General features: G+C 42.1%; 1 protein-coding gene across 1 annotated transcript in view; it reads left to right on the top strand.

The window, feature by feature from the left end:
* The window catches only part of LOC121585310 (vacuolar protein sorting-associated protein 13B-like), a 719687-nt gene that overhangs the window by 383389 nt on the left and 323978 nt on the right, over positions 1 to 12320 (top strand). Inside the window, exons 23-24 of the mRNA XM_045226113.1 lie at positions 5751 to 5985; positions 8808 to 9028. Of these exons, the coding sequence (XP_045082048.1) occupies positions 5751 to 5985; positions 8808 to 9028 (456 nt within the window). The remainder of the gene's footprint in view (positions 1 to 5750; positions 5986 to 8807; positions 9029 to 12320) is intronic.

The raw sequence follows: 12320 nt of genomic DNA, 5'->3' as shown, positions 1-12320 counted from the left end.
TATGTATACATACCCACACAGTAAAACATCTATATGTATACATACCCACACAGTAAAACATCTATATGTATACATACCCACACAGTAAAACATCTATATGTATACATACCCACACAATAAAACATCTGTATCCATACATACCCACACAGCAAAGCATCTATATGTATACATACCCACACAGTAAAACATCTATATGTATACATACCCACACAGTAAAACATCTATATGCATACATACCCACACAGTAAAGCATCTATATGCATACATACCCACACAGTAAAACATCTATATGCATACATACCCACACAGTAAAGCATCTATATGTATACATACCCACACAGTAAAACATCTATATGCATACATACCCACACAGTAAAGCATCTATATGCATACATACCCACACGGTAAAACATCTATATGTATACATACCCACACAGTAAAACATCTATATGTATACATACCCACACAATAAAACATCTATATGTATACATACCCACACAATAAAACATCTATCTGTAAACATACCCACACAGTAAAACATCTATATGTATACATACCCACACAATAAAACATCTATATGTATACATACCCACACAATAAAACATCTATATGTAAACATACCCACACAGTAAAACATCTATATGTATACATACCCACACAGTAAAACATCTATATGCATACATACCCACACAGTAAAACATATATATGCATACATACCCACACAGTAAAACATATATATGCATACATACCCACACAGTAAAACATATATATGCATACCCACACAGTAAAACATCTGTATCCATACATACCCACACAGCAAAGCATCTATATGTATACATACCCACACAGCAAAACATCTATATGCATACATACCCACACAGTAAAACATATATATGCATACCCACACAGTAAAACATCTGTATCCATACATACCCACACAGCAAAACATCTATATGCATACATACCCACACAGTAAAACATATATATGCATACCCACACAGTAAAACATCTGTATCCATACATACCCACACAGCAAAGCATCTATATGTACAGTGGGGAAAAAAAGTATTTAGTCAGCCACCAATTGTGCAAGTTCTCCCACTTAAAAAGATGAGAGAGGCCTGTAATTTTCATCATAGGTACACGTCAACTATGACAGACAAATTGAGGAAAAAAATTCCAGAAAATCACATTGTAAGATTTTTTATGAATTTATTTGCAAATTATGGTGGAAAATAAGTATTTGGTCAATAACAAAAGTTTCTCAATACTTTGTTATATACCCTTTGTTGGCAATGACACAGGTCAAACGTTTTCTGTAAGTCTTCACAAGGTTTTCACACACTGTTGCTGGTATTTTGGCCCATTCCTCCATGCAGATCTCCTCTAGAGCAGTAATGTTTTGGGGCTGTCGCTGGGCAACACAGACTTTCAACTCCCCTCCAAAGATTTTCTATGGGGTTGAGATCTGGAGACTGGCTAGGCCACTCCAGGACCTTGAAATGCTTCTTACGAAGCCACTCCTTCATTGCCCAGGCGGTGTGTTTGGGATCATTGTCATGCTGAAAGACCCAGCCACGTTTCATCTTCAATGCCCTTGCTGATGGAAGGAGGTTTTCACTCAAAATCTCATGATACATGGCCCCATTCATTCTTTTCTTTACATGGATCAGTCGTCCTGGTCCCTTTGCAGAAAAACAGCCCCAAAGCATGATGTTTCCACCCCCATGCTTCACAGTAGGTATGGTGTTCTTTGGATGCAACTCAGCATTCTTTGTCCTCCAAACACGACGAGTTGAGTTTTTACCAAAAAGTTCTATTTTGGTTTCATCTGACCATATGACATTCTCCCAATCCTCTTCTGGATCATCCAAATGCACTCTAGCAAACTTCAGACGGGCCTGGACATGTACTGGCTTAAGCAGGGGGACACTGCAGGATTTGAGTCCCCTGGCGGCGTAGTGTGTTACTGATGGTAGGCTTTGTTACTTTGGTCCCAGCTCTCTGCAGGTCATTCACTAGGTCCCCCCGTGTGGTTCTGGGATTTTTGCTCACCGTTCTTGTGATCATTTTGACCCCACGGGGTGAGATCTTGCGTGGTGCCCCAGATCGAGGGAGATTATCAGTGGTCTTGTATGTCTTCCATTTCCTAATAATTGCTCCCACAGTTGATTTCTTCAAACCAAGCTGCTTACCTATTGCAGATTCAGTCTTCCCAGCCTGGTGCAGGTCTACCATTTTGTTTCTGGTGTCCTTTGACAGCTCTTTGGTCTTGGCCATAGTGGAGTTTGGAGTGTGACTGTTTGAGGTTGTGGACAGGTGTCTTTTATACTGATAACAAGTTCAAACAGGTGCCATTAATACAGGTAACGAGTGGAGGACAGAGGAGCCTCTTAAAGAAGAAGTTACAGGTCTGTGAGAGCCAGAAATCTTGCTTGTTTGTAGGTGACCAAATACTTATTTTCCACCATAATTTGCAAATAAATTCATAAAAAATCCTACAATGTGATTTTCTGGAATTTTTTTCCTCAATTTGTCTGTCATAGTTGACGTGTACCTATGATGAAAATTACAGGCCTCTCTCATCTTTTTAAGTGGGAGAACTTGCACAATTGGTGGCTGACTAAATACTTTTTTTCCCCACTGTATACATACCCACACAGCAAAACATCTATATGCATACATACCCACACAGTAAAACATCTATATGTATACATACCCACACAGTAAAACATCTATATGTATACATACCCACACAATAAAGCATCTATTTGTATACATACCCACACAGTAAAACATCTATATGTATACATACCCACACAGCAAAACATATATATGCATACATACCCACACAGTAAACATCTATATGTATACATACCCACACAGTAAAACATCTATATGTATACATACCCACACAGTAAAACATCTATATATATGCATACCCACACAGTAAAACATATATATGTATACATACCCACACAGTAAAACATCTATATGTATACATACCCACACAGTAAAACATCTATATGTATACATACCCACACAGTAAAACATCTATATGTATACATACCCACACAGTAAAACATCTATATGTATACATACCCACACAGTAAAACATATATATCCATACATACCCACACAGTAAAACATCTATATGTATACAGTGAGAGAAAAAAGTATTTGATCCCCTGCTGATTTTGTACGTTTGCCCACTGACAAATAAATTATCAGTCTATAATCTTAATGGTAGGTTTATTTGAACAGTGAGAGACAGAATAACAACAACAAAATCCAGAAAAATGCATGTCAAAAATGTTATAAATTGATTTACATATTAATGAGGGAAATAAGTATTTGACCCCGTCTCAATCAGAAAGATTTCTGGCTCCCTGGTGTCTTTTATACAGGTAACGAGCTGAGATTAGGAGCACACTCTTAAAGGGAGTGCTCCTAATCTCAGCTTGTTACCTGTATAAAAGACACCTGTCCACAGAAGCAATCAATCAATCAGATTCCAAACTCTCCACCATGGCCAAGACCAAAGAGCTCTCCAAGGATGTCAGGGACAAGACTGTAGACCTACACAAGGCTGGAATGGGCTACAAGACCAAGCAGCTTGGTGAGAAGGTGACAACAGTTGGTGTGATTATTCGCAAATGGAAGAAACACAAAATAACTGTCAATCTCCCTCGGCCTGGGGCTCCATGCAAGATCTCACCTCGTGGAGTTGCAATGATCATGAGAATGGTGAGGAATTAGCCCAGAACTACACAGGAGGATCTTGTCAATGATCTCAAGGCAGTTGGGACCATAGTCACCAAGAAAACATTTGGTAACACACTACGCCGTGAAGGACTGAAATCCTGCAGCGCCCGCAAGGTCCCCCTGCTCAAGAAAGCACATATATAGGCCTGTCTGAAGTTTGCCAAGAACATCTGAATGATTCAGAGGAGAACTGGGTGAAAGTGTTGTGGTCAGATGAGACCAAAATGGAGCTCTTTGGCATCAACTCAACTCGCCGTGTTTGGAGGAGGAGGAATGCTGCCTATGACCCCAAGAACACCATCCCCACCGTCAAACATGGAGGTGGAAACATTATGCTTTGGGGGTGTTTTTCTGCTAAGGAGACAACTTCACCGCATCAAAGGGACGATGGACGGGGCCATGTACCGTCAAATCTTGGGTGAGAACCTCCTTCCCTCAGCCAGGGCATTGAAAATGGGTCGTTGATGGGTATTCCAGCATGACAATGACCCAAAACACACGGCCAAGGCAACAAAGGAGTGGCTCAAGAAGAAGCACATTAAGGTTCTGGAATGGCCTAGCCAGTCTGCAGACCTTAATCCCATAGAAAATCTGTGGAGGGAGCTGAAGGTTCGAGTTGCCAAACGTCAGCTTCGAAACCTTAATGACTTGGAGAAGATCTGCAAAGAGGAGTGGGACAAAATCCCTCCTGAGATGTGTGCAAACCTGGTGGCCAACTACAAGAAATGTCTGACCTCTGTGATTGCCAACAAGGGTTTTGCCACCAAGTACTAAGTAATGTTTTGCAGAGGGGTCAAATACTTATTTCCCTCATTAAAATGCAAATCAATTTATAACATTTTTGACGTGCGTTTTTCTGTATTTTTGTTGTTGTTATTCTGTCTCTCACTGTTCAAATAAACCTACCATTAAAAATATAGACTGATCATGTCTTTGTCAGTGGGCAAACGTACAAAATCAGTAGGGGATCAAATACTTTTTTTCCCTCACTGTACACCTTAGCCAAATACATTTAAACTCAGTTTTTCACAATTCCTGACATTTAATCCTAGTAAAAAATTCCCTGTATTAGGTCAGTAGGGATCACCACTTTATTTTAAGAATGTGAAATATCATTTGGAATGTGGACCCATTCCAACACCTGCTCCCTGGCCCTCAGCCAATCACATCTACTATGTCTGTTAGCTGTAAAGCAATACAACCACACTATGATGGCGGGACACACATTACAACAGTGTTAAAAAGAGCAGCTGGCTCCATCTATGTATTGAAAGCTGTTGTTGTACTGTATGTATACATTTGATGCACAGTTCTAATTGGTGCACCTTCTCTCCTCCTCCTCCAGTTGGAGCTCCAGTCATGCTGTGTTAACATCTCCCCGCCTCCAGTTGGAGCTCCAGTCATGCTGTGTTAACATCTCTCCTCCTCCAGTTGGAGCTCCAGTCATGCTGTGTTAACATCTCTCCTCCTCCAGTTGGAGCTCCAGTCATGCTGTGTTAACATCTCTCCTCCTCCAGTTGGAGCTCCAGTCATGCTGTGTTAACATCTCTCCTCCTCCAGTTGGAGCTCCAGTCATGCTGTGTTAACATCTCTCCTCCTCCAGTTGGAGCTCCAGTCATGCTGTGTTAACATCTCTCCTCCTCCAGTTGGAGCTCCAGTCATGCTGTGTTAACATCTCTCCTCCTCCAGTTGGAGCTCCAGTCATGCTGTGTTAACATCTCTCCTCCTCCAGTTGGAGCTCCAGTCATGCTGTGTTAACATCTCTCCTCCTCCAGTTGGAGCTCCAGTCATGCTGTGTTAACATCTCTCCTCCTCCAGTTGGAGCTCCAGTCATGCTGTGTTAACATCTCTCCTCCTCCAGTTGGAGCTCCAGTCATGCTGTGTTAACATCTCTCCTCCTCCAGTCATGCTGTGTTAACATCTCTCCTCCTCCAGTTGGAGCTCCAGTCATGCTGTGTTAACATATCTTCTTTTCTGTCCTCCAGTTGGAGCTCCAGTCATGCTGTGTGTTCCTCCCCAACGATAGCCTCCCCTCTCCCAGCACCATTATCTGTGGAGACATCCCTGGTACTGTCCGTAGCTGGTACCACAACCAGGCCACCATGCCTGGGACTCTGGTAGTCTGTCTGCCCCAGATCACTGTGCTTTCTGCTGGACACAAATACATGGAGCCCCTGCAGGACCTGCCCTTCATGGTGTCCAGGCCCATACTGGAGGAAGGTAGGTTGTTATTACACCTGTTATAGCAGGACATCTCCTTCATGGTGTCCAGGCCCATACTGGAGGAAGGTAGGTTGTTATTACACCTGTTATAGCAGGACATCTCCTTCATGGTGTCCAGGCCCATACTGGAGGAAGGTAGGTTGTTATTACACCTGTTATAGCAGGACATCTCCTTCATGGTGTCCAGGCCCATACTGGAGGAAGGTAGGTTGTTATTACACCTGTTATAGCAGGACATCTCCTTCATGGTGTCCAGGCCCATACTGGAGGAAGGTAGGTTGTTATTACACCTGTTATAGCAGGACATCTCCTTCATGGTGTCCAGGCCCATACTGGAGGAAGGTAGGTTGTTATTACACCTGTTATAGCAGGACATCTCCTTCATGGTGTCCAGGCCCATACTGGAGGAAGGTAGGTTGTTATTACACCTGTTATAGCAGGACATCTCCTTCATGGTGTCCAGGCCCATACTGGAGGAAGGTAGGTTGTTATTACACCTGTTATAGCAGGACATCTCCTTCATGGTGTCCAGGCCCATACTGGAGGAAGGGAGGTTATACTCTGAATCTTATATTATTAAAACCCAACTATGTTTTAAGTGAAAAGTAAGGGCTTGTCAAATGACACAGGACATTCTAATCGGCACCAAATGAGCCCTAGCTTTCCCCCTAAACATCTGAATTATATTAGGAAAATGACCTCTTGAAAACTGTGGATGTTTGTGGTTGCATTCCTCATTTACCTTAACAAATGACAGATCTAAGTGGAGAGACTGTTAGTGGGTGTGTTAGATCGATATAGTACAGCTGTCTCTACGTGTGGTGAAGGTGAGGTTGACATAACCGTGTCTATCCCTCTGCCAGAACATTCCACTGTTGCTCCAACAGAAAAGGGCACCTTGTTTTAAACACCCTCGCTAGCTTAATGACATCAGAGTTGGGTGTGCAGGTTAACAAAAGCCTCCGCACAAACACTTGCAGTGTTGCAGTTAAAATGAACAGCCTGTGAGTCTAGTACTTCATTCCCTTGCTCTGAATAGATCATGTTTAATGCCCTGGATCAGAGCTAGTCTGTCATGTTTAATGCCCTGGATCAGAGCTAGTCTGTCATGTTTAATGCCCTGGATCAGAGCTAGTCTGTCATGTTTAATGCCCTGGATCAGAGCTAGTCTCTCATGTTTAATGCCCTGGATCAGAGCTAGTCTGTCATGTTTAATGCCCTGGATCAGAGCTAGTCTGTCATGTTTAATGCCCTGGATCAGAGCTAGTCTGTCATGTTTAATGCCCTGGATCAGAGCTAGTCTGTCATGTTTAATGCCCTGGATCAGAGCTAGTCTGTCATGTTTAATGCCCTGGATCAGAGCTAGTCTGTCATGTTTAATGCCCTGGATCAGAGCTAGTCTCTCATGTTTAATGCCCTGGATCAGAGCTAGTCTGTCATGTTTAATGCCCTGGATCAGAGCTAGTCTGTCATGTTTAATGCCCTGGATCAGAGCTAGTCTGTCATGTTTAATGCCCTGGATCAGAGCTAGTCTGTCATGTTTAATGCCCTGGATCAGAGCTAGTCTGTCATGTTTAATGCCCTGGATCAGAGCTAGTCTGTCATGTTTAATGCCCTGGATCAGAGCTAGTCTGTCATATTTAATGCCCTGGATCAGAGCTAGTCTGTCATGTTTAATGCCCTGGATCAGAGCTAGTCTCTCATGCTTAATGCCCTTGATCAGAGCTAGTCTGTCATGTTTAATGCCCTGGATCAGAGCTAGTCTGTCATGTTTAATGCCCTGGATCAGAGCTAGTCTGTCATGTTTAATGCCCTGGATCAGAGCTAGTCTCTCATGTTTAATGCCCTGGATCAGAGCTAGTCTGTCATGTTTAATGCCCTGGATCAGAGCTAGTCTGTCATGTTTAATGCCCTGGATCAGAGCTAGTCTGTCATGTTTAATGCCCTGGATCAGAGCTAGTCTGTCATGTTTAATGCCCTGGATCAGAGCTAGTCTGTCATGTTTAATGCCCTGGATCAGAACTAGTCTGTCATGTTTAATGCCCTGGATCAGAGCTAGTCTGTCATGTTTAATGCCCTGGATCAGAGCTAGTCTGTCATGTTTAATGCCCTGGATCAGAGCTAGTCTGTCATGTTTAATGCCCTGGATCAGAGCTAGTCTGTCATGTTTAATGCCCTGGATCAGAGCTAGTCTGTCATGTTTAATGCCCTGGATCAGAGCTAGTCTGTCATGTTTAATGCCCTGGATCAGAGCTAGTCTCATGTTTAATGCCCTGGATCAGAGTGTATGTGTGTATGTTTTGTGTGTGTGTGCGTGTGTTTGCCTGTGTGTAGGTGTTGGGCTCTCCATTCCTCTTCCATGCCCCCTGCCAGCCAACAGTAATGTGTTAGCTAGACTCTGAGGACCATGAAACCAGGGTGGCTATTCTTAAATCAAGAGCTGCCTGCCTGTGTCTGTCTCTGTCTCTGTCTCTGTCTCTGTCTATGTCTCTGTCTCTGTCTCTGCCAACTAGGACCAGGCCCGCTTTACTGCCTGGCCTGGCTGCCTGCCTGTGTTGGTGGGGGCAACTCTTCGAACCCTCTAAAGGAATGACATCTTCTCTACACTCTTAGTTCCTACCAGGACATATTATGGGACAGAGTTTAATGTTCTCCTCCCCCTCTATGACTACAGTAGTGATGATTCTATGTAAAATGTCCTTTCTGAAGTCTCATCCTATGTGTCAGCATTGGCTTACTCTTGTCCTTTCTGTATCCCCAATAGACATACAATACATGTATTCACCCCTGCCTCTCCCCCTCCACCCTGCCCTGCCCAGGTGATGCCTTCCCATGGACCATAACCCTGAGTCAGTTCAGTGTGTACACCCTGTTGGGTCAGCAGCGGTCTCTGAGTCTCCTGGAGCCAATGGGCTGTACCTCCACACTGGCAGTTACCTCCCACAAGCTGCAGGCTGCAGGCCCCGACGGACGACACGCCTTCATCGTCTGTCTGCACGTTGACCTGGAACCTCTGAACATCAAGGTCTCCAACCCCCAGGTTAGTACACACACCCACACCCCAACCCCCAGTAGGTTAGTACTGGACCATAGAATAATATACAGGTTAGTACTGGACCATAGAATAATATACAGGTTAGTACTGGACCATAGAATAATATACAGGTTAGTACAGGACCATAGAATAATATACAGGTTAGTACTGGACCATAGAATAATATACAGGTTAGTACTGGACCATATAATAATATACAGGTTAGTACTGGACCATAGAATAATATACAGGTTAGTACTGGACCATAGAATAATATACAGGTTAGTACTGGACCATAGAATAATATACAGGTTAGTACTGGACCATAGAATAATATACAGGTTAGTACTGGACCATAGAATAATATACAGGTTATAGAATATAATAATATACAGGTTAGTACTGGACCATAGAATAATATACAGGTTAGTACTGGACCATAGAATAATATACAGGTTAATACTGGACCATATAATAATATACAGGTTAGTACTGGACCATAGAATAATATACAGGTTAGTACTGGACCATATAATAATATACAGGTTAGTACTGGACCATAGAATAATATACAGGTTAGTACTGGACCATAGAATAATATACAGGTTAGTACTGGACCATAGAATAATATACAGGTTAGTACTGGACCATAGAATAATATACAGGTTATAGAATATAATAATATACAGGTTAGTACTGGACCATAGAATAATATACAGGTTAGTACTGGACCATAGAATAATATACAGGTTAGTACTGGACCATAGAATAATTTTCAAGATAGGTTAGTACTATAGATCTATATACAGGTTAGTACTATAGGTTAATATACAGGTTAGTACTATATATTTATATACAGGTTAGTACTATAGATTTATATACAGGTTAGTACTATAGGTTAATATACAGGTTAGTACTATAGATTTATTTACAGGTTAGTACTATAGATTTATTTACAGGTTAGTTCTATAGATTTATATACAGGTTAGTTCTATATATTTATATACAGGTTAGTACTATAGATTTATATACAGGTTAGTTCTATAGATTTATATACAGGTTAGTACTATAGATTTACATTGGGGAGAACAAGTATTTGATACACTGCCGATTTTGCAGGTTTTCCTACTTACAAAGCATGTAGAGGTCTGTAATTTTTATCATAGGTACACTTCAACTGTGAGAGACGAAATCTAAAACAAAAATCCAGAAAATCTCATTGTATGATTTTTAAGTAATTCATTAGCATTTTATTGCATGACATAAGTATTTGATCACCTACCAACCAGTAAGAATTCCGGCTCTCACAGACCTGTTAGTTTTTCTTTAAGAAGCCCTCCTGTTCTCCACTCATTACCTGTATTAACTGCACCTGTTTGAACTCGTTACCTGTATAAAAGACACCTGTCCACACACTCAATCAAACAGACTCCAACCTCTCCACAATGGCCAAGACCAGAGAGCTGTGTAAGGACATCAGGGATACAATTGTAGACCTGCACAAGGCTGGGATGGGCTACAGGACAATAGGCAAGCAGCTTGGTGAGAAGGCAACAACTGTTGGCGCAATTATTAGAAAATGGAAGAAGTTCAAGATGACGGTCAATCAACCTCAGTCTGGGGCTCCATGCAAGATCTCACCTCGTGGGGCATCAATGATCATGAGGAAGGTGAGGGATCAGCCCAGAACTACACGGCAGGACCTGGTCAATGACCTGAAGAGAGCTGGGACCACAGTCTCAAAGAAAACCATTAGTAACACATTACGCTGTCATGGATTAAAATCCTGCAGCGCACGCAAGGTCCCCCTGCTCAAGCCAGCGCATGTCCAGGCCCGTCTGAAGTTTGCCAATGACCATCTGGATGATCCAGAGGAGGAATGGGAGAAGGTCATGTGGTCTGATGAGACAAAAATAGGGCTTTTTGGTCTAAACTCCACTCGCCGTGTTTGGAGGAAGAAGAAGGATGAGTACAACCCCAAGAACACCATCCCAACCGTGAAGCATGGAGGTGGAAACATCATTCTTTGGGGATGCTTTTCTGGAAAGGGGACAGGACGACTGCACCGTATTGAGGGGAGGATGGATGGGGCCATGTATCCGAGATCTTGGCCAACAACCTCCTTCCCTCAGTAAGAGCATTGAAGATGGATCGTTGCTGGGTCTTCCAGCATGACAACGACCTGAAACACACAGCCAGGGCAACTAAGGAGTGGCTCCGTAAGAAGCATCTCAAGGTCCTGGAGTGGCCTAGCCAGTCTCCAGACCTGAACCCAGTAGAACATCTTTGGAGGGAGCTGAAAGTCCGTATTGCCCAGCGACAGCCCCGAAACCTGAAGGATCTGGAGAAGGTCTGTATGGAGGAGTGGGCCAAAATCCCTGCTGCAGTGTGTGCAAACCTGGTCAAGACCTACAGGAAACGTATGATCTCTGTAATTGCAAACAAAGGTTTCTGTACCAAATATTAAGTTCTGTATCAAATACTTATGTCATGCAATAAAATGCAAATTAATTACTTAAAAATCATACAATGTGATTTTCTGGATTTTTGTTTTAGATTTCGTCTCTCACAGTTGAAGTGTACCTATGATAAAAATTACAGACATCTACATGCAGTGTATCAAATACTTGTTCTCCCCACTGTATATACAGGTTAGTTCTATAGATTTATATACAGGTTAGTTCTATAGATTTATATACAGATTAGTACTGGGCCATATATTCATATACAGGTTAGTACTATAGATTTATATACAGGTTAGTACTATAGATTTATATACAGGTTAGTACTATAGATTTATATACAGGTTAGTACTGTATATGTATGTACAGGTGAGGGAAAACTACTGTGTAGACTGTTTTCATGATGACTACCAGAAGGTTGTTCCAGTTTTGCTGGAACACACATCCACAAACATCACATCCACAAACATCACACACACACACACAATCACACACACACACACACACACACACACACACACACACACACACACACACACACACACACACACAAACATCACACACACAAACATCACACACACAAACATCACACACATCACACATAAACAGTGTCTTTTAATAGAGAAGCTCAGAGAACAGTGTATTTTAATAGAGAAGCTTAGAGAACAGTGTATTTTAATAGAGAAGCTCAGAGAACAGTGTATTTTAACAGATAAGCTTAGAGAACAGTGTATTTTAATAGAGAAGCTTAGAGAACAGTGTATTTTAATAGAGAAGCTTAGAGAACAGTGTCTTTTAATTGAGAAGCTTAGAGAACAGTGGTGTGTCTTTTAATA

Source organism: Coregonus clupeaformis, chromosome 17, assembly GCF_020615455.1.
Source record: "Coregonus clupeaformis isolate EN_2021a chromosome 17, ASM2061545v1, whole genome shotgun sequence".
NCBI lineage: Eukaryota > Metazoa > Chordata > Actinopteri > Salmoniformes > Salmonidae > Coregonus > Coregonus clupeaformis.
The sequence above is the reverse complement of the archived record's forward strand: the minus strand, read 5'-3'. Positions and strand labels throughout refer to the sequence as shown.